The following is a 23,568-nucleotide window of genomic DNA, read 5'->3' as shown; positions in this document are numbered from 1 at the left end:
AAAGCCTTATAAACCCCTTCCCAACAATAAACTCTCTCTTGCCTCCTCTCCACGCCCGGTGTGCTGTCTCTGTGCCGGCCATGGAGCCACGTGGGTGGTGGGGGGAGGGGAGGGCACCTCTCCCCTCCAGGCTCGGGGCCTGAAAAACCCTGTCTCTGGAGTCCCCCTTCCCCGTCCACCAAGACGTCGGAAATGGTTCTTCAGACGGAGAAGGAGCTAGAGCTGGGCTCCCCCACGTCGTGGATGGGGAAAGGGAAACCCAGACTTTCAAGGAAATACTGTAGATCCATCTGATTTCCACTGACAAGCAGACTTTCTCTGATATATGCATAATCAATTAACGAAAATGACTATTTCATGGTGAAATTACATGGAACATTTTGCTCTCTGGGACAATCCTGCTCACAAACATACATACTTTAAATATGTACTTTTCTTCTGTGAGCACAGTACCAACAAATATCCTAACCACATCCATCATGCCTTTAAATGTCTACAATTTACATAGGGCCCAGCTTTATACCACCACTCCACATAAGTAGTAAAACAGGCTCAGATACAAAAGGTCTAAAGGTCCTTAACTACACTATTTCTTGGCTTTCGCCTTACACAGTCCCACACATTTCAATAGGATGTGCTTAAGAAGTAAAATATTGTCACAGATGTTGGCAGAACCAGAGCCAAAGTGAATAAGGAGAGAGAACTGTGTTAGATCCCAAAATCTGTAAACATCTGTTTTTATCGCAAAATCCTTATAGAGCAGATAGAGGTAGCTGCTGCTGTCAGAGCTGACTGCTTGGCCAGTATTTCAACCTTTTGCACCTGTTTTAGTGTCTGTTGTGTAATTTGTTAAGACATTTCTTTGTCTTTCCTTTATAGTATCTGCCTGTGTGCTTGCTGCCAGAGCCAGGAACACTTCACTCTATACACTAGTGATCTGTTCCAAGGTTGGCTGCAGCTGCCCTGTGCAGCTTGATGGAAGGGTACATGGGAGTTGGAAATGGCACAGCTTTGTGATAGTGCCATGGACCATGGCCAGAAATGTACACACCACAGTCTACAGCACATATAGGTTAAGGGGCCAACTGCCCACTAAAATATCCTGTCCCCTTTTCTTTGGAAACCCAAGCATAGTCTGATTTAGGACGATGTTCCTGGGGTTTTCTTGCAGCTCAAGCTATGAGAATACAGCTCTGAGAGAAGCAGTAGTTAATATTCTTCTTGACTCTTTAGTCTCTTTAGAAATATCCAGATATGCTACTTAAGAGTTTTTTATAGAAACTTCAAGCATTGCTTTGTTGACTTCTGCAGATATGAAGAGTAAATTATCAGTATAATATACTTTTAAATCTGTACTTATGCAGAAGTTTCTCTTTCTCTCTCCGTCTATAATAAAATACCATTTCTGCATCAATGTCTCCCTTTCATAAATGTTCCATTTTGTTAACGCCTTGCCAAACTACTGCTTTTTCCTTTTTTTCTTTTTATGCGTATACTGGGGAAGCTGCTGTGTGCAATGATTAACAACTGTGTCTGGAGTATATCTACAGCTTTTATGTATATCGTATTTCTGTCTAGACCCTGATTCTGCAGACCTTTATGCTTAACTTCACACGGCGTGAATCTGTGACTTTCATTCTCACTTCAAAATGTGTAACAAAAATGAAATTATCACTTGAGTAACTCATTGCTTTCTTGAATGTATTTGTTACCAAGCTTCATAGAAATATTTAAATAACATTTCAACAAGCTCTTTAAACAACATGCTAACTTACTGGATTCTAATTTCCTTATACTCACATTAAGTAAAACTTTAAAAAATATATACATCCATAAAGATGTGCTTGTAATTTAATCTTTCGGACTGACATCACATGAATGATAATTTAAATAAGCCATGCTGCCAAGAAAACTTCCAGATATGAGTAATATCCAAAGTGAAGTGATATTAGTACTTTAAATGCAGTGATACTATGCTTAATATGAATAAACAAGTCACACTTAGATTTGCATTCAGCAATTTCTTGCACAACTAAAGAGAGGAAAATATAAATACATGGTGGCTGAGATACTGGTTTTAAGACCAGTCAAATATAATCTGTAACAGCTACACTTCTGAATAAGATTACCAGTACTCAACAGCACTGAGAGCTTCTCCTGTTTGATCAAATGGCTGTAATCAGCCTCTATCTTATAACACTACTTCCATGCTTGTAAAGTTCTATTAAAGATTAAAATTATTCTTTCCCTGTTTTAATAAAACTAAATTCGTCCCAGGTTCCCCAGATTAATTCAGCTAACAGGGCATGACAATTTCTTTTCCTTATCTAATAATAATTTAAAAATCACTAGCTCTTCTCACATTCACTGTTTGTAATAGAGTAAAATGTAGCAAGACATTTAGTGCTAAATAAAGAATAATATTTTATATTTTATATTTTTACTACAGAAACCTACAAAGGAGCAAGTAATTCCAGTCTTCTAATTTATCATGTTTGAACATTTCTGCATTGCTTCAGACTAGGAAGTGCACACAGATCATGGTGTCTCCTGTATTTGAACGAGCACTTGAAAACTTGAGTACTGTAAGGACTTGTACAATGTCTAATGAAGGGTATGAAGAGAAAGCTGTATATTCTGTTGCTGAGCACAAGTATTCTCTTACATGGTTATCACCTCCATAGAGGGACACATAAAGCAACTTTTCCAGGTACCACAGAATCACAGAAAGGTTTGGGTTGGAAAGGACCTCAAAGATTATCTAGCCCTGCCAGGGGCTGGGACACCTTCCGTTAGATCAAGTTGCTCAAAGACCCATCCAACCTAGCCTTGAACACTTCCAGGGATGGAGCATCCACAGCTTCTCTGGGAAACCTGTCCTAGTGTCTCATCATTCTTGTAATAAAAAATTTCTTTCTTATATTCAGTCTTTCAGTTTAAAACTATTGCCCCTTGTCCTGTCATTACAGGCCTTGGTAATGTCTTTCTCAGTCTTTCTTATAAGCCCACTTTATATATTGAAAGGTTGCAAAAAGGTCTCTATGAAGTTTTCTCTTCTCCAGGTGAAAAAACCCCAACTGCCTCAGCCTGCCTTTGTAGGAGAGGTGTTCCAGGCCTTATTCCATAGAACCATAGAATAGCTGGATTTAGAAGCGACATTAAAGGTAATCTGAAAGCTCTATTTTGCTTCCCTGTGTTCCTGAGTTCTTAAAATTGTTTGGTGTGGGAATTAAAATGGTGGCCTACATCAACAGTCATTCAATCAAAAAAAAATAATATTTCCATACACAGAAGAAATTATAAATCTGGTGTGAAAGACTGCATGTGCAAATATGTGGTAAGTTTAGGAGATGACATCAGCAAAGAGCTGGCTGATTACATTTTTAATATACTTCAGAAACTCTCCTATCCTGATAATAAACATGAGTACATTATTAGAACAATATAGAACACTGCATCAATGTAGACAGTGGACATAAACTCTTACACTTATACCCAACAGAAAATTAATTTTTCATGTTTATACTTCTCTTAGAGAAAAATAGTAATTGCTTTCATCTCTCTATGCATCTCAGATGTAACACACAGAGGAATAAGTAATTAGACATTGTTACATTTACTCTCTCTCTTTGTATTTCAGGAATTATTTCTGTACGTCTAATATAACAGTTGTATAAAGCTATCTATCTATGAAGTAATAAATTGTTATGTATCCCTTGTGTTTCTTTTTCCTGTTATTAAATCTTTCTGTTCAGATTCTTTCCACCATTCTTCTCCTTTCCCTGCCATGTTCCCCCAGTTCTCCTTTAGTCTGACATGTCCTTCAATTTTTTGTGGCTTGTTTTTGTTCCTACCTTCTACTGTAGCAGGCATGGAGAATTATGTCGGCCTCGCCTCACCATGTGCAGTTGAGGGTTATGACTATAATCACCCCAAATAATTCTTCCCTCTTCCTCCAAACCTGTACCATAATGGCCTGACACATCTTCACCCATCTTTTAAACTTTTACTGGCTTGGTTGGGAAGTCCACGGACCATGACTTCTGTTCCTGGCCTAGATATTTATTTTTCCTGAGCTAATGACCTGCATTAAAAGTCAAACTGGTTACTTGCATTTTACAGTTGTTCTTGAAGAAAGAAAGAGTACTTACAGTTTTACTCCAGGTGAGACCTGTGGTATGATGCTCTTTGATATAAGCTTGAAGCTCAGACCAGATGTTCAGATATGACTTCACCCAATCAACATGGCGTGTGTCACTGTAAAAACAGAGATAATATTTATATTTGTAAGTGTACGTAAAAACAGAAAGCACTGCTATTCTTGCTTACAGCAGGTAAACCCCAACAAATCAGCAGGCAGCCAGCCAGCCCAATGCTGCAAATACTAAGGCCTACTACACTGGAAAGCTTGTAGCTCCTTCCAGAGGACAAACAAGGCCAATGGATGTCTGTAGCAGAGAGTGCTTCCTGCTAGAAGGGTGTGTCATCATTCTGCTCAGGCACAAAATCAACTGAAGAAGGACCTGAGCTGTGCAGCAGGTACCCAGCCTCAGTTTCAGGGTGCTGAACTTTAGAAACCTAAATATCCATGGGTTCTTTAAGATATTCTAGCTTCCGAGTTCAAATGTTTAACACTGGATCATAGTGTAGTCATCAGACTAAAGTATTTATAGATCAAAAATTTTTAAAGTACAAGTCACAAGTTGGCTCTAGAATCATTATCATTAGTCTTCCAATGGGACTGTAAATGAAAACAAGAAGTATGTAGAGAGAGATAAACTGTTGGAGTCCTTACTTATGACAAATTATTACTGAATAGTGATGGCTGTGGACTGGATGCTTACAAGGATTTGTGTGTCTACCTTCTATTTATTTCCTTTGGAGTTTGATCCTCAATAATGCAGAGGATCTGGGTCAACAGGCTTAATCCAAAGCCTACTGAAGTCAAGGGAGAGCCTTCCACACTTTGGAAGACACTGTGGTCTGATTCAGTGGAAAATAGGAAAATATCTCCTTATTAAAGGAAGAACTAAATACCTAAATAATGTACTCTATTTATACATGAGACATTTTTTTCTCCAGTATGAGTACTAAGGCTATACTGTAAAAATCTTCAGTTACTCTAGTAGGCAATACCTTCAGTAGGTGAACTAAGGCTTTAGGAATAATATATAATACATATAAAGTGACATATTCTATGTAGCATGTAATATATACTTATACATAGACAAGAAATATAAATAGACACAAAAGGTTTTAATATTTATAAAGTTTTCCTCACTAAAGAGGAAAAACTCAATAGCAAATACTGCTCTTCGCTGTGACATAAAAATCAGGAGCTAATATCTGGCCTTCAAAAGTACCAAATCAATAAGATTTAGACATGGCTTTTTTAAGAGGGCACAGGAAAGACCTGTATTTTTTCTTTTTGTCCATCAGCTCACAGATATCATTCATGGAATTTTTTCTGTTAACTCCTTGTGCTTTTTAATAACAGTGCAGTGGTATAGAGAAAAATTAAATTGGGAGCTATGGAGTTTGATGTGCAGCTGTACATACCTACCACCTAAATACGCATTTTCAAGTGAAGAGCAAGAACAGCAACAGTATGAGTGCACAAATAAGACAAGGAAAAATAGCAGCTAGCCAGCCATGTGTTGCTATGCAAATATGCATTTGCAGATAAGCTTATGATGCTGGAATGCCAGAAAATGAAATATAATCTTAAAATGTGCAGATAGTGAAAACCAGCACTGCTAGTGCTGCTGCCATTCTCGCTGCAACATGCTGCAGGTCAAAGATGAGGAGGGGAAACTATATACTGCAAGCAGGTTTTATCAAACGCTTTTTAGTTTACAAAATACTTTCTATGATAGCATCGTGAACCCTACTGGTATGGGTAATGCTCTGTTCTCTGGCTAGTGGATACTGGGGCTTGGCAACATACCTGTTCTTGTAGTCCTTTAATACCCTGTTAGTATAAAAGGTAGCAGCATCATTCATCTCCTTGACATAAGGACCTGGTTTAGGAGACTAGGACCATCAACCCATGGTAGCAGGAAACAACAGAAGGAGAAAGGAAGTAAAACATTAGTCAGACACCTTCCCTGACACATTAGGTTTATAACCTTCTTGGATGTAGCAGACTGAGGAACTATACAGATGAGACTACAGAGCTCTGCAGGATTTGGAACTGTTCTGGGCTGCACCATCCAGAAGCACATTTACACCCTTCCCAGCCCTCCCACGTGTCACTCACCACCGCTATCCACCCAAGGGCAGGTATGCTCTCACTGACAGCTGAGAGGTGGTTGAACATTTTACTTCCTCTGTTCCTTTCTCTGAAGTTCTGGATTTCCTGAATCTTCTCTGATATTGGCTTGAGAAGCATTGCCACCTCATTCTGGGGGAAAAAAATAAAAAAGAAATAAAAGAAGACGCTGCCGTTAACAGTGGGGGGGTGTCCAAAAACACTCTGTGGTTTAATATTGTCCTCCCTGCCCACTGATTTAGGACTTGGAAAGAAAGGTCATAAATTTCTGCATTACAGTAACAAATTAATTATCTTCCTCTGGTTGCAGCAATAAAATGCACAGATATTAACTATTAATAATGTGTTGCAGCAAAAAATGTTCTCAGTGCTTGCAGCGTTTTCACATGCTGCCCAGGCTAAGAACCATATAGACCCCATCGCTCAGAGTTAGCAGAATGTTTGTATTTTGCATGTCATATCCCTTGAACTTCTTGAGACTCTTTCCACTGGCTTGAGTTTTTCAGTTTTTCATGTTATTAATTGAGTTGTTCTTTCTAGAAGAAACACAAACTACTTGTTAGCAGCCTCTTATCATCTGGCAACAAGATTGAGAAAGTAATACACAGAAGGCAATATCAATTTCAGCTTTCCCTATCGGTATGTTTTAATGTTTTTATTTCCTTTGGCTGCAAGTAATGTGAGAGGATTTCATGGGAAACATACTGCCTGCAAGCCATGGTTTGGGGAAATTCTCCTGTGTTAATCAGAAACGAATGGTATCCAGGGGAATGACTGCTGAACGGAAGGAATAGTGTCTGGAGTGAAGAGAAAAAACGAATGAATGTAGAAGCTATCCAAGCTCTTTCCTGTGTAAAGTGAATGCTAATCACACTGGCCCCATGTCTCAGAAAAACTAATTTAAAGCACTAACTCACTGGGAAAAATTCTTCCACTCAGAAAACAGACAACTGAGGGACATGGAGTCATCAGCTCATCAGCAAAACAACTGCTACACCTTGCAACCCTATAACATTGCAAAAGTATGCCCACAGAACCCATACGATGTCCCACCAAAGACAGTACACCATTCTGATTCTCCCAGGCACTTCACTTGAAAATCACTCTGGATGTAGCAGAACTCTGCATTTTTTCTCAGTTTTTCTAGGGCTACTTCTTTAATGGAATAGTGTGCTTGCTGGAGGCAATTAATCCTTATGTTCTTGAGGACTAATGCTGTTATGACACACATAAGATGATGTGTGCATGTCTTGCTTGATCTCTGTCATCTGTCAGGTCTTTCTTTTCACCCCTCCACAAGACCTCAACCTTACAGAATTTTATGCCATCTTAAAATAAGCATGTCTGCTTTGGACCAACACAGGTCAAAAGACACTTCAAAAACATGAAAAAAGGGGTTCTGCATTTTGAAAAGAATTTTGATCCACCTATGGAGCCTTAATATTTTAGTGGTAGTGTAATTGGCCTATGAATCTGAAATACACAGGGATATTTGATCTTCTCCTGCAACAAAGTGGGTTGGGAGAAAACAAATATTTACAGTATTACTGGGAAATGAAAAGATTTTTTGCTGATGACTTAATGACCAGCATAAGTCATTAAGTCTGAAAAAGCCCTGAAACCTCCATGATTTGTAGTTCTTAAAATCTGATTTTGTTGCCATAACATGATAACGCCTGCAGAAATTCTTCTTTCTAATTTTTGCTTGTTTACAACATGCTGCAGCTGGTTGGTTCTTTCTTATTTTCCAGGGAAATCTTTCAAGTATGACAGTAGCTAACAAAACTGAAATTTAAGAAAATGCTTGTTCTGCTTTGATATTATGCCAGTTTTCCTCCCATAAAGTCTAAGGGATATTTACAGTCCTTAGCTTACTGTGAATCTTCATGGCCCAGTTCCAGCCAAAGAGAATATCGGGTCTAAAAATAAAGCTCCACAGATGCCTGGTATATCTAGACAGCACTGGGAGGCAGTACATTTCTGTGGATAGGGCACAGAAGTGGGAATCCATAAATGGGGGTTCTCTTTGCAGCTCTCCCATCAAATTGCCATCAGGTTGCAGAAAAGCTGTGTTAGCTTTCTTCAGTTTCCCGGATATGAAATAATGTTAATATAGCTGTTTTACTTTGTAGAATACTTTGATATCTACAGATAAGAAAGCAAAATCAGGGTCAAATATTTTTCTGAATGACCCACAATGTCCCACACCTCCTCCTATTCCTCCTAGAAAAAATCCCAGACACTTTTCGGAGGATATTCTATCAGTGGTATAGACAGAATTTCTGTCTCTCAGAACACAGGACTTAATCTGTCCAGTGAACCAACTGTTTATGAAAATGTAGTGGATTTATTTAATTTCACAGAAAAAGTCCCCTGTGTAAGTTTTAAAGGTGAAATACATATTGCTAAGGAAAGTAGCTTGAAGTAATCATTCCCTTGGCACTGCAGTGACACCAGAAAGAGCCACAAAGGGCCTGAGGTTTTGCTCAGCTCTGTCCCATGTGAGATGAACTGGTAGAGCAGGACAGCCTGCCGCCCTTTCACTCTGCACTCCTCCTGTTCTGCAATGGCTGCACAAAATGTGCCAGCTTCTTTTCATATAAGTTTCTGTGTAAGGCTTGGACACAGGAACACAGACAGGCCTGCGAGGAATCGCTTAATTGAGTTCTGCCTCAGTTCTAAATTTTTAGTTAGTGATTAAACTGCAGATGAATTACAGTGTATATGGCATATGGGTATAGAAAGGCTCATTAATTCTGGCAGTAATCAGTATTGTTTGGCTTTACAACGCAGAAACAGTTCTAGAAGAATAATCTCTTTATTGCAATGAATATTAAAACAGTTGACTGTTAATAAAATGTTTGTCTATACTGTATGTCTAAGAAAAAATGAATTCAAGGAGATGGATCGGAGCTGTTGGAAAAATCTCCAGCATGCCTTTGGCATGTGCTAGATAAAATTTCTTGTCATTTAAGACGCAGCACAGTTGTTTAGCAGAAATTTAAGAGTCTCTGTATAAACATCATTCCTATTATAATATCCATTTTGCTGAAATGTTTAAAAATGCAACATAGGCACAATTTAGAACCATCAGAAGTAATTCCCAGTATGCTTTTTTCCTTTTTTTAATAATGATTAAAACCAGATCGTCTTTTTAAATATGAATACCTAAACAACCAGCCAGCTTTGTTCCATGTCTTATAATTCTTATTAGCAATTCAAGAGCAGTAAGACTACTGCTGTGATTAGCCAAAACACTCCAAAAAACATACAGCATGCAACAAGAACTGCCTTCAGAGATTAACAGTCTCATAAAATGGCCTGGAATACCAGTATTCCAACAGACCACACCGCACAGACTTTTTTCTCCTCCATGTTTCTGCAATAACCACATGAGAAGTCCCCCACGTTTAACAGGACTGGGGCACATGGACACTTCTTCAGGAGAATGACTAAACTTTCAGGTTTTGTGATTTTTGTGATCTGCCTGTGAAGTCACACTAAACTCAGTATCATGATTAAACTTTGACTGCTTGAGCCAGTGATTACTTGAAAATTTCAGCTTTAATTTGAGAAAATGGGTATTTTCTCAGGACCATTATTGTCCAGAAACCTACCAGCATGAATCACAAAGGCATGAAACCCTGCAGGTAAATAAAAATACAGTTTTTAAAGATCTTATGTATTTTTAAGCTAATGGTTTTGAGGGATGAGATTGTTTACTGGAGAATTTTTATGTTGAGGAGTGGCAACACAGTTCAGACCTCACTATTATAGTGTTTAAATCAACCTTATTATGAAAAAAACATGGCGAGAGAACAAATACCCTTTTAAGTTATGCTAACAGAGAGGTTGGCAGCCTTTGGCATAGAAGCAGTAAAAGAAAGCTGAGAGCATTTGGGATCAGCAGCCCCTTTATTTTACTCAGCTGTAACCCAAACAGCACGACTACAACCTTTATTCCATGGTGTACAGTTCTGTCACCTTCTCCCGTCAGTTCAAAATCTCCATCATACTTACATTGTATTTTTCAGGGGCTTGTTTGAAACATGGAGTTGATTTGAATCAAGCGTCTCTGTATGTGTTGGCAGATAGTGCAGCCTAATAGATTGATTCTGCAAAACAGTTGGTACTGAGGCCTTGACATTCACACTATACATGTTTGGGGGGGGCTATTACGGACTAGCTGTAAATTGTGTTTTAGATGCTGTCTGGGAGCCTATCTTCCATTTAACTTCATCAGAAATAAACCCACTTTGTATACCCTAGAACTGCTCTACAATGTGAATCATGACATAGCAAATGGGATTGATTTAAAGGAGAAATATAGTCCCACTGTGAGCTGAAACACTAACGTTGACACAGCCTTTATCTCTGCAAACAACTTCGTACAGTCCCATCCCACATTTCATCCTTTTCAGGGATGAAAGATATCATGGATAGACTCTGCCACAATCGGATCTAACAATTTAAAAGGTGAGCATCTGCTCGCAGCTGAGACTTGATTCCCTCTACTGTAAATGAAGTAAGAGATTTCCCTGAGGAATTCCTTCCACATATTAATAGATATTAGAATACTATATGTTAGAAGACATTAAAAGATGTGAAGAAATGGACTCTAGAGGTGCTGCCCATTACTGTAAAGAGAGCTTAGAAAGACACCTGACACAACATTCCTACCTTGACAGTTAAAGCTCATGAGCAGAATTCCGTCCTATGTCTATAGGAATAAGATACCGGTAGCTTCAGTGATCACAGTGATATGCATTTCTGCTATGAGTGGCTAAGATTCTAGAACTGAAATAGTTTTTGATTAACTGTGATTTCCCATATTTTGTATTTTTTAAATCTGTAAAGAAGACTTTAAAATTTAAGTCTGTTCTTTTTTTGCATATATGTGGTTTAAGAAAGTCTTTTTTCTTGTAGTTGAGTATTCAGAGTCTGGATGGAATCAGTGTTCAGATTAGGCTGAGGAACAGGCTCTTTATTAGAGTATATAGAAAATGTATTTTTTTTTTCAGAGGTGAATCCAAGCTAGTTGATAACTCTGAATGTCTCAATACTGCATCTGGATTCCTCAAATTATTACTTTTTTTTGGTAATTATTATTTCCACAGAAAAATACCATCAGCTTTTGTTGGCAGCAGTCAAACTTTTCTTTTAGCACTTCCTATCTTCATCTCTCTTTACAGAGTGTTTCACATTTGATACCACAGTTCTGCTCTTCAAATTGCAGTATAACCTACTACACCTTAATCCAGTGTTTCCTCTGCAAGCATCTTCTGTTTAACAGTAGAGACCATCAGTGAGATTTTTCTCTGAGAACACTACATTTATGTCCCTCTAGTATTCTGATATTTTCAAGGTTCAAAGCTCTCCTCCTACCTAACTACAGAGAGACTTTAATTTATTACGGCCTAGTTTTCTCTCACTGTAAATCTTCAACATAGTGGTATAACAAGTGTGTGATTTGTTGGTCAACAGTACAGGTTTTGCCACTTCAACTCACTGCTGTGCAACAGCAGGACTATGACACAGAGAGACAAATCTGCAGAACTGTCTGGTCAGCTTCATCAGCACAGAAGCTTAGACACATTTGTGTGCTTCCAAAGTGACATAATTGGTATTTGGCTTTTATTCCTCTTAGATAGCACAAAAATTCTCAATCTAACAGCCAATATCAGCTGTAGCAATTTTGTCCTTTGTGGGAAAAAAACAGGGAAGACCAAACCATAACCCCACATGACAAATTACTACTTTAGTCATTTGTGGGTTTATTTTGAAATGTAAACTCTGAGGCAGGGCAAATGGAGAGGAATGCAAAAGACAAATAGCTTCTAACCAGTGGAGATATCCAGGGCCTCATACAAACTGCATGCATCAGTTTACAGCAGTGTGGAACCACACCAATGCTTTTAGCCAGGACTTTGTCTGGTTTTTAAATGGACTTGAGTGCTCTCTACATTGTTTTCTTGTCCACTACAGCTCTCTGTGGGCAGTATTTTCAACAAGGAGGGGTCCTCCTGCTTCAGGCACACAGGCAACATCCCATAGCTAATGAACAAGAACAATTACAGCAATGAACTGCCTTCAACTTTTTGATTGACTGCTCCTCAATCCTGCTGCTGTGATCATAGCCCATGTCAGTGGGGCCCAAGGCATTCCAGGTAGCAAGGTTCTGTTCAGCCACAGTTGCTTTGTTCACAGCATCTGAGATTTGCCTTTCACGTGGGGCACATCTCGAGACAGGGATGTTAGATGATGCAGGTTTCCATCCTTGGACATGCATAGTGTTCACTTGAGATTTCCCTAGGGAAAACAGTAAGACTGCCAGGTTCATTAAGCAGTGCTGGAATCTGCATAACTTTCAGAATTCAGAAATCATTGGTTGTGGTCTGATTTAGACCAAAGTAAAATTAGAAAAAAACCCCCAAAACAAACCTGTGAACTGAAAAACCCTGCTGTTCAGTCACCTGTACCCTCAGTGCTTTCCCTTTTAGAAGGCTATGTGCAATCCATAAATCTGCGGAACCAACTGTGTAGCAGAGAGAAAGGAGAGTACTAGTTTGGATTTGTGTTTAGCAGAAATAAAGAATATGAAATAAAGAATATGATACTTAATGAGAGAGGAAGTGTGCTATCAGCTTAGCTCAGTAGGATCTCACATGGCACAGTTTGAATATGAACGTTGCTACAGGGACTGAAAACTAGCCTGGTGATTTAGGACATTATTTTAGGAACAGCAGAATTCCAACAGAGGCCTGTAAGATCCCCAGAATTGCTTAGTAGGTATGTCAAACGAGGAGCTGGAGTACCCAAGTACACTGAAGTACACAAGCACAAGGGGCCTTTGGTTACTGGAGCCTGACTCTTGCACAAAATGTGAACTGCTGGCGAGTCTGTGCCTGGGGGTGTTGGCGCGAGCCAGTCTAGAGGTGTGCACTGATGTGAATCTCTGCTTCTGTTTCTATTCTGTGCAGGCTGGGAGATGTTGCACTGAGCCTTTCTGTATTCCCTGGATCCCTAGGCATCTCTGGGCCTTTCTATGGCTGAGTGTACTGTCCCAGGATAGAACTGAATTTCAAATGCACTCACCTTTTATTGACCTGGGAGTTTTGGCAAACAAGAGTGAAGGAAGAGAAATGCTACAAGGATACTTACAGAAGTTAACTACAAAAAAGGCACTGAGGTTCTGGAGCAGGTCCAGAGAAGGGCAACAAAGCTGGTGAAGGGTCTAGAGGGTAAGTCCTATGAGGACTGGCTGAGGGAGCTGGGGTTGTTCAGCTTGGAGAGAAGGAGACTTGGGGTGGTACCTTATCGCTCTCTACAACTACCTGAAAGGAGGCTGTGGTGAGATGGGGGTCAGTTTCTACTTCCAGGTAACAAGTGACAGGAGAAAAGAAAATGACCTCAAGTCGCACCAGGGGAGGTTTAGATTGGATCCTAGCAAAGATTTCTTCACTGAAAGGGTTGTCAAGCACTGGAACACACTGCCCAGGGAAGTGGTTGAGTCACTATCCCTCGATTAAAAGACACGTAGATGTGGTGCTAAGGGACATGGTTTAGGGGTGGAGTTGGCAGTGTTAAGTTTATGATTGGACTTGATGATCTTACAGATCTTTTCCAACATAAATGATTCTGTGATCTGAATATACAATGAGCTTGAGGCTGATTAAACACGGATGAGTGATTTTGAGACAAAATTGTGAGATAACAGGTGCCAGAGGCTATCTGGACCTGACACTGAGTAAGAGTTTGCAACAATATCCAAAAATGAGCCTGTGAACGCTGTATGGTGACTGGAAACTGTTGGTCCACCACTGGGGCTGTGACCACATGCAGTTGTAGGCTTGCTGATAACAGAAATATGTCAACAGTTTGGCAAGATTTCAGAGAACAGGAGCAGGGTAAGGGGTTCCCTTGCAAGCTCTGGACTCTCAGGCTCTGTCCATGTCACTCTTGGCACTTTCTGTGAGTTTGGGACCTGAGGACCTTAAAAGGACTGAAGTAAATTCTTCCTTAGGCTATTTCTAGATACAGAGGAGCAGGTTTGCAGCAGTCAACCAGCTGACAGAAAGGCAGCAAAACTCAGCTCAAGCTCTTTTGTGCAAGAAAGTAATAAATTAACAGGTGAGGAGTACCCTGCTGTTCGCACTTTTGGAAAACAGTAAGGGTCATCCCCATAACTATGATAAAAAGTAGAGGGAAATGCAATAACATAAGACAGACATGGTAATTAGAAAATAAATCCTGCTAGGATGCAGCATAAGAAGTCCCAGGAGTCCTGTTATTGAAGTACTTTAAAATAGAAGAGAGAAGAAAATGAGCAATCCTACACTGACAGAGTAGGGAACTGTAAATCTTCATCTTTGATTTCTACATAAAAATTCTGAAAATGAGTCCTTTATTCAAGGATTTTTGCCACAACTATTCTAATGCTACAATATGTTTTTTTTTTTTTGGTTGGCTATAAAAAGTAAAAGCTGAAGGATTTGTTCTGATGGGTCTAAGTTCAACTTCAAATACAGTTTCTTGGGTTTCTGTGGGGTGGAGTGTCCCTTTTCTAGGAAAAAAAAAGGGAAAGCTGTCCTTTATCTCTTACTTTTTTCCACCCCTCTGCTCCCACCTGTGTTCAGAATCTGGCTATTTAAGCTAGGTATTTAATTGGAATGTTTGTCTGCACAATGTTAGTAATTAAATCCATGAGCTTTGGCAGTCATATGAACTCAGCATTTTTTTTAATGAGAAATTACGTAATCATTTATAGTCCTAACTGCATCTGCCATTTAAATCTGTTTGTAGTACTTCTTACCGTGGGTATGTTCATCCTGCATATATTTATATTGAATCACAAAAATATTTACCCCATTAACTTGTTCCCAGCATAGGAATAATGGATCCCTCATTCCCTCAAAGCAACTCTCAAAATTGTTTGAACTTTTAAAGTGGAATGAAGCAACTCTTGAAGAGAAGACAGTATTTGAGTCACCATTCACAAAGAATTCAGTGCAGTGACTTTAAGCACCAATCTCATACATTAGTATTCGTGAATTAAAAAACATTGTTAAACAGATAAACTTGCTCAAGAGCACTAAAAACTTTTAAAATTATTATACAATGAAATAAAAAAATGCTTTTATTAGAATTGTGTTTCGCTTAGACTACGGGGAATAGAAAATTCAGATTCAAAATTCAGATCCAAACTATTTCAGAAAGTTTTGTGAAGGTTTATGTTAAAACCTGTCTTCTGAATTGCCCAAGCAACATGTAAGCATATCGTCTCAAAATAGCTTTTTAAACAGCTTCTCACAGATTATAGCAATATTCTAATTTATTTTTCCTTCTCCATCTTCTTTGTACTCTCTATACTCTCTTTCACTATTTATAATAGACATGTTCTTGTTTTAATGTTTGAAGTTTGGCACCAGATAATATTTTTTCTAATAAGTGGATGAACTGAAAAAACCCATCTTGCTGAATGAGCCTGTATCCAGCAGCCATTAGCTGGGACATACACAAACAGGAATATCAACTGGTGATTTTGTCATGTGATCTCTTCCACTGCACATACAAATATAGAACATGACCATAAAAAGTAACAGAACATGCTCTCTACGAAGTAATTTATTGCAGTTGATGCTAGATTGGTATGCCAGCTGGAATTACCTTCCCAGCTCCTACTATTTTCACATATACAGATAATAAAGGCTGTGCACTGCAACAGATTCCAAATGAAAAAATATCAACGTTAATAACAAGATGCAAAACTCTGCAAAAGCAACTTTTAACAAGCTTAACTGTTTGAAAATGCTTGCTAGTGACTCATAGCAGGAGTCAGCTAAATGAATTCTAGGGCTTCTTAGGAAAAAATACTGCTTTTTGTGTGATATACATTTCTCTCTTTGCTGAGCACAAAAAAAAATCAAGGATTATTATACATATAGGAGCTTTGTTTTTGTTTGAATTCCTTATTCATTAGTTTGTAAGCTGCAAGAGCTGAGCTAATTTATTTTTCCAGTGCATTCTCCCCTCCCTCTTTTTTTTTTAAAGGCACCATGTATGATATCCCAACATGACAGGAACTCAGTAAATCCCCTCAGTCTCCACACCGCTGTCTCTGAATGTCTACAAAGCTACTATGCCATAATCGCAACTCGCTGGCTCATTCACAGCTTTACATTATAAAGCAAACAGTCTAGACAGCTGAATGACAGAATTACTCTCTTTTCTCTTGCATTTATAGATATGCTGTCATCTTCATTTGCTTTTCTCTACTCTGTGCATTCTGATACACTAATGATTAGCTTTCCTGTTTGGATTCCACACTGACTCCATGGCTCTAGGCTATAAATACAACTAGAGCCCAGATGACATCATGTCAATAAAGGTCCTGGGGAGCAGGGGGGAGGACCCCTACTTCTTTCCTTCTCCTGGTTAGCTGGTGGTAACCAGCTTTTTCAAAATGGTTAACCAATCTGGCTTTACAATGGGATATTTTTCCTCATTGACATGGACGTATAAAAAGCCTAATGCCGGGAACTAATCACTCTCTGCAGTGGGAAAAAAATGTTCAATTTGTGTAGAATAGGCAGTCTTTAATTATTTTCAGGTCTGTCCACAGTGTAATTGAATGTATCCGTGCAAGAAATATATGCAAAAAAGAGAAAAGGAATGAACAGCAATATGTGTTCGAATGCCTATAAAAGACATGTACCTAATAGTTTTTAAAAAAAACCCTCGGGTAACTGGACTGGGTTTGTTCTCACTGAGAAAGAAACTTTAGTCTGTACTATTCCTGGTATTTTAAAATTGGAATGATGTGTACACACATATCATGTGGCATTTCCTCAATGCTAAAAGATAGTTAAATGATAGAAGTGTACTTTCTTGACTTCAATAAGTTGCAGAAACCTACGCAAGACTGATAATGTGCAACTAAGACTTACGGATACACATGGCAAGCTCTGGTGATGTTTATGACAAGGTTTTTATTATTTGGTGCTTTTCTTAATGTTTCTGTAACTGTCATTCTGGATTGCTGCAGAATCTCTTTTTACATCTATTCCTTTTTTTTTTTTTTTAAGCTTGTTTTGTTGCCATTTTTAAATGAAATTTCTAAACTTTACAGCTGAAAAAATCTCAAAGCCTTGACTTGAGGTCAGAAATTTGTAAAGGTAAGAGAGAATCCATTGCCATTCTTACTGGAAAAGCTGAGAAAATAACACTGATAGCACATCAGCTCAGTAGGCCAAACCATGACCTACAGCCTTTACTCGAACCAGAGCTGGGACAATCCCAACCCTTCAGAACATTGCATTACATTATGGGCCGTTGGAAACTGTTCACTGGGGAATATTTTACCTATGAGCATGGAGAGTTTTGTGGGCCACTGGGTCCAGTTGTATTCACAGCCAATATAAATGACTGCTTGAGGCCTGTACCAATGGGAATTTTGCCTGTTCTCTGTGAATCATGACCCACTTTTACTCTCTCAGATCAGGGACAGCTGGAAAAACAACTGATCCCTTCCTGCTTGGAACTCTAAATCTACGGTCTTGCCTGAAATATCTGTGCTTTTTTTCTTTTCCTTGAGTACCCTTGCCACTGAGACATACTGATTAGAAAAACTTTTAATTTGTGCCTCTAAGAACAATAGTGACATCAAAAAATCAATAATTTATATCCTGTGCAGAGAGTTCTGATTTGAAAATAGGGAGTTTAATGCATTTTGTAGTGGGGAGCTAATGCAAAAAGGCTGAACTGAAGGCCATGGAGAGACTGCAAGTGAAGACTTCATTCTCTGCATACTCCAAGAAGGAAGGCTTGAGGGTGGTCCCACAGAAGGGGCTACATGATTGCTATTCCCAGGAATGATGCAGTGCTATTGTCCTTGTGCCCTCTAGAAACTACAAACGAGATTTCATAACAACTCCACAGCTTCCCTGAGCTTTCTAGTTGTGAGGGGAGGATTTAAATAGTTGCCACTAAAATAAGTATATAAATCAACTCGATAAAAGTGTTTTTTTCATTTTCTTGACAAAACGCTTTGCCTTCCTTCCAGAATTGGCCTAACCTGGACCTCAGCTTGGAGAATACTGAGTCTACAGGCCAATATTGATTTTTCTCTCACTAGCTTATACCCTGACTTTAATGTCTGTCATAGAGCATCCCTGGGGGGCTAGCAAAAAGCCATTCTATTACACGGCATTTCCAGTTTCCAGAGAAACACTGATCCCACTTACAGCCACGAAGTGGAAGCCTCTTTCGCTTTCTTTAACGATCTTATATGTATTAGTACAGAAAAGGTTCTTAACCCTGAACCGTGGCTTTCTGATTATTACCGTGCTTATAAAAGTGAAAGCAAGCCTCTAAGTGCGCTGTATAAATAACGTAACAAATAAAAGCAAATGCAGAACTCGATGACATATAGGAATACAGGCTTTTAAATACGCTGCCTCTTGAAACTCTAGGTTACTTTCCTTACCTCTTGAGGTTCTTGACATTGAGATGCTAACACCAGGAAAGATCTCTGCGCTTGGAAAGCAGCACGTACCATCTCTGCCTGTAACAAAAGGAGGAATACAGATTAAACCTTAGCCTGTAACCTCCAATGCTTCTTCTTGGCAGCTCAGAGTCAAGCGTGACAGCTCAAATCTTTCTTGCCGCTTCTCATCTAAATCACAGCAGAGTTGACTGGAAGTAATGTATTGCAGTACTGACTTAGCTAATTTTTTTTTTACATCTAAGATTAAGTTCCCTATATTTCTCAGATAGGAAATACAATGAGTTGATATGCAGGCTTTTGGTTATAATTTCTAAGATTAGTCACAGAAGGACTTAATTTTAGCACTTCAGAGGATGTCTAGGCATTTTAATGGTGATGCTTATACCCAAGTGCAGGGTAAGAACTTATTACCACTGCGAACAGCAACCTGCAAACTTTCTGTTGAACTGGAACTTAGGCTGTAGTGCTGTTTAAGAAGAGTTGAGCTTGGCACATTTGCTGAGGGACTATACTCTAATTAATTCCTTGCCTGTCATCTGTAGGCAGACTCTAAGATTGATGGCTACGAGAGATTGTGGCTGAGGGTTTCTGGGCAATTTTGCCTCACAGAACTCTAGAATTTGGGTACAGCATACTTACGTGCTACCAGTGGGGATGGGAGGTAAATCTCTATACTCCTGGGTGTTCCCTACTCATCAAATTTCTGGTCCTTTTTGTTCATTTGAACCCTATGCATTTTCTGTACATTCTGAATGATGTACATTCTGATTCGAATCAGAATTTCAGCATCCCTATACCTCATCCAGGTAGATCAGCAGTGACTACGAGAAAGCATTACTGGTATAGAAAAGAACGATTCATAGCTAGTGTATATTGCTAAATAAAGATCAAACCAAACCAAATGCTGTTAAGTTAATCTAATATGAATAGGCACATTTATAATCACTTTGTGAAAGGGTGGGGAAGCTCATGCTGTTTTTCCTTGGGGTTTTTTCAATCTAAACAGAAAACAAGGAAATTTTATATACAAGCCTATATGGATGCAACTTAAAATACATAAAAGTCAGGAAATTTGAAGTTGTAGAAAAGTAAAACAGCCAAATTGTGTTTATTCATCTTAAAATGTAATGGCATGAATAAAACATGATCTGTTAGGACGAAAATCAGGACATGGAAGATGGTAAAAGAGACCCGACTTGGACAGTATTTGAGAGAAGGGGATAATATGGTCTGACAGGCTGAGATTTGGAAGGTTCTAATCATCTCTATAAATAGATAAAGAAATAAATAATAAGGGAACTCATATGAGCATAGGAGACTTAAATTTTCCAGAGAGAGACATAAATACCATCAATAATAGCAAGGTTTAGATATTCTTAGACATTTCAGATGACTGACTTTTTGGTACAGAAATTCATAAAACAACAAGGTGTGGGTTATTTTAAGCTTGGGGGGGGGGGTTGTGAGTGTGTGAGGAGAACATTGTAGAACAGCTGAGCAAAAACTGATGCTCCTGGGGAGGAAGTGATTATGAATGAATTCAGAGCTTCTTAATTTGCAAGATGGACAAAAATAAATCTATAGCTAAGGCCTGGTACAAGGCAAAATTTTAGAAAATAGAAAAATCAGTGAAAGAACATGATTGCTCTGAGGACCTTAATGATTTGAATGCAGGAAAGGATGGATTTACATTAAGAATGAAAATAATCTCTGTGTGCTAGGCAGGAGGGAGAAATTGTAGGAAAGAGCTAGAGTCTCTGAATGAATAAATAACTAAAGCAACATACTAAGAATAGATACAAAACCTCCAAAGAGTGAGAAGAAGCCTTGATTATAAAGGAGAATTCTTCTGCATGCATTATAATATGTACAAGCAAAGGAGTGGTGGATAAAGGTCTTATTGAACTGTACCTTGCACAGAAAAGTAAAACAAAGGCATATTATTTTTAACTACTGGAACAATAAAGAAATAAAGCAATGAAGTAGGGCCATGACACTGATCTGAAGGGTAAGCTGGGCATGCCTACATTAATTTTATTGTACAGCTTACCTGTTGTGGAATAAATGCTTTTCTCTAATTTCAAGGAACTGATGTACACAAAGATATTGAAAGGATAGCCAAGGAGAATGGTGATAAATCAATGGGAATTAGATCACTTGAAAGAGAAGTCAAATATATGCAGCTTAGTGTGACAAAATCATTGGGTCCGTATTATTTTTTTTCTAGAGTACTGAAGACACTGACAGATGGAAGAACAAGTAGAAAAGATTTTAAAGATATATCATTTGGATGACAGAAGTATGCAATGACGAATTGGGCAAATATGCCCAAGAAGAAGGGGGGAAAAGTATGTCAAGTGATATCATTGCTGTTAGTTTGACCTTAGCACCATGAACATTTAAACCAGATTTGAAACAAGTCATTAAAAACACATATGAATATTAAAAATGGGAGAAATTACGACATCATCTGTGTTTAAAATCATTACTTTGTTTCTTAGAAAAGGATAATGTGTCAGATCTTGTATATTTAGATGTCATATAAATTAGGTGTGCACTCATAAAATTCATAGGAAACACAAAGTTAGGAGGTTTTAACATGGTCAAGAAGGACTAACTCATCACTTGAGAAGGGTAAGACGATTTTGTTGGCACAGGTAATATGAATTGGATAGAATTTAGCAGTCCTCCCTTGCTGCCCCTTCTAGGTATAAACATGGAACTGATTAATTGGAAATACTGAAGACTGGAAAACACAAGTGTAAAAGCCAAGAGGGTTGCTTTGTGAAAAGAGCTTATGCAGTTCTACACTGGATGTAGCAAAGTATTTTCAGTAAAGCTACAGAAGTGTTAGTACTATTGGAGAGAACCTCCTCTGGAATTCTGTGCAAAGCATTATTCACCTGCGTTAAAAATGATGAGCTTAAATCAGAATTGACAAAGAGACAACGTACTTATTTAGAGCAATAAGTATCTGTCATACAAAGATAAATTTTCAGTTTCACTTGTTTTGCTTAGCAACAGAGTGGCTGAGGAATATGAGGATTCTTTCTCATAGACAATGTAAATAATAGAGAATGAAGAAAAGGTCTGAAAACTGGGTCATAAGTAAACATAGTCTCAAATTTAGAAGCTTTCCAACAATCCAAAAAGTGAAGTTCAGAAGAGACCTTTCAAATGCCTATAAAGAGGTAGAATTATTTTAAGAGAGAGCTTTAGATGTTGATCAAACAGATAATAAACATGAGTAAAGAGTCCTTAGATATCGAAAGTTAAGATTGTTTATTGAGTTCTTGAACATATACTGAGCTGTAACATCAATGAGGTTTGAAAAATGTGCCTGGCACTTTGTTTGCACTGCATTAAACACAGTGGTCGCTCAAGAAGGCCAAGCAGGAATTTCTTCTCCACTTAGAGCATACAGTAACAATTAGTTTCTTGTCTGATTGTTCATCTCTTTCTGATGAAGTACTGGAATTTAGTCAGAGCTGGAGACAAGACTGTTGGATGACACACACAGATGTTCCTAAAAGACTGGTATTCCTTGAGTATGCCTTATACATGTTTCTTGCTTGTCTGACAGATGTGAAAACTGTCAGGATGCACTTTTCCTCCAGATTTGTATTACTCCTTCTCCACTACTGCAAAGTGTGGCCAAGGCCACTTTCTCAAAATGTCTAGGAGCTGTCTTTAAGAAATATTCTGCTATTGAAGACACCCAAGCCAATGGTAACATTCTTTTGTGTTACATGTGGTACATTTAAAGGGTGGCTTTTTGCATTTTTTTTATTATCTGAAATTTATTACAAGATGTTGGAAACATTCAGCGGTCAGCAGACTAGATAATGATCGCAAGGCTTGTGCTGTATGCCCAAAATCTGTCCAGTCCAAAAAGCTTATAACTGTGTAGGGATCAGAGCAGTTACATCTCTCACCTCTGAATTTAAATCTTAATCAAAGGATCATGCTAACACAGTATTTGCATTTTACAAGAAGAATTTTATGAGACTTCTGCCACAGTTACTTCCTTCTTTCTGCAACAGCTTTAAAAATAGCTTTCAGAGTTTCACTGTTTCTGAGCATGAAGTACTTCTTTCCATGCATCCCATCAAAGTACTAGAAGAGCTTCTTCTCATTAAGAATGCATTAGTTCAGTCCATCACCATTCCAGTTCTTTCTTATAGTCTTTGAAACGTGACACTTCATTGCTACCTCCTTCTGCTTAGTAGACAGGCTGTGTAACTAAGCAGAGAGCACTACACTTTTAGAGGGAGATGACACTTTCATTAGATCCCCATACCCATACTCACTAATGAGTGAAAATGGAGCAGGGAGGATTTTTCTCAACAACTTGTGCAGCTCTGCCAAAAGACTGCCACAGAACAAATCAGCTGAAACTCATTCAGTTATACTGATTTACAGTAATGAAGCCTGAGTGTCAAAAATGCATAGGAATCATGAGCAAATTTATCCCAGCAGAGTAGACCACAAACTCGCACACATCTGTCTGCAGAGAAAAATGCGCATATTTTGGAGGAACAGATAACTGACATCTGAAAACTCTGGGTAATCCTTTTGGCATTCTTGGTATTATGCATGGACACATCAATCATCAAACAGATTCCTCAGATGAGGAAGGAAGCAAGTTCATTAAAGCATTTCCTACTCTGCTTTTAGCAGTTTGTTCCAGAGGCTGGAGGAGATCGCTGTGATATTGGACCTGAATGCCAGGACCATGTGGCATTCCATACACCACCTCAATTTCCCCACCAGTAAATTGTGGAATAAGGCA

General features: G+C 38.6%; 1 protein-coding gene across 2 annotated transcripts in view; it reads right to left on the bottom strand.

Annotated features, from left to right (window-relative positions):
* Positions 1-23,568, bottom strand: part of CAP2 (cyclase associated actin cytoskeleton regulatory protein 2) — a 68,954-nt gene that overhangs the window by 17,859 nt on the left and 27,527 nt on the right. For both annotated transcript variants that reach the window (XM_027744992.2, XM_027744993.2), the window contains exons 4-7: positions 18,756-18,833; positions 6,260-6,403; positions 5,948-6,033; positions 4,152-4,257 (exon numbers count right to left, since the gene is read on the bottom strand). In XM_027744992.2, the coding sequence (XP_027600793.1) occupies positions 4,152-4,257; positions 5,948-6,033; positions 6,260-6,403; positions 18,756-18,833 (414 nt within the window). The remainder of the gene's footprint in view (positions 1-4,151; positions 4,258-5,947; positions 6,034-6,259; positions 6,404-18,755; positions 18,834-23,568) is intronic.

This window comes from Pipra filicauda, unplaced genomic scaffold (genome assembly GCF_003945595.2).
Source record: "Pipra filicauda isolate LSUMZ 115617 unplaced genomic scaffold, ASM394559v2 scaffold49_size4853605_pilon, whole genome shotgun sequence".
Taxonomy (NCBI): domain Eukaryota; kingdom Metazoa; phylum Chordata; class Aves; order Passeriformes; family Pipridae; genus Pipra; species Pipra filicauda.
The sequence above is the reverse complement of the archived record's forward strand: the minus strand, read 5'-3'. Positions and strand labels throughout refer to the sequence as shown.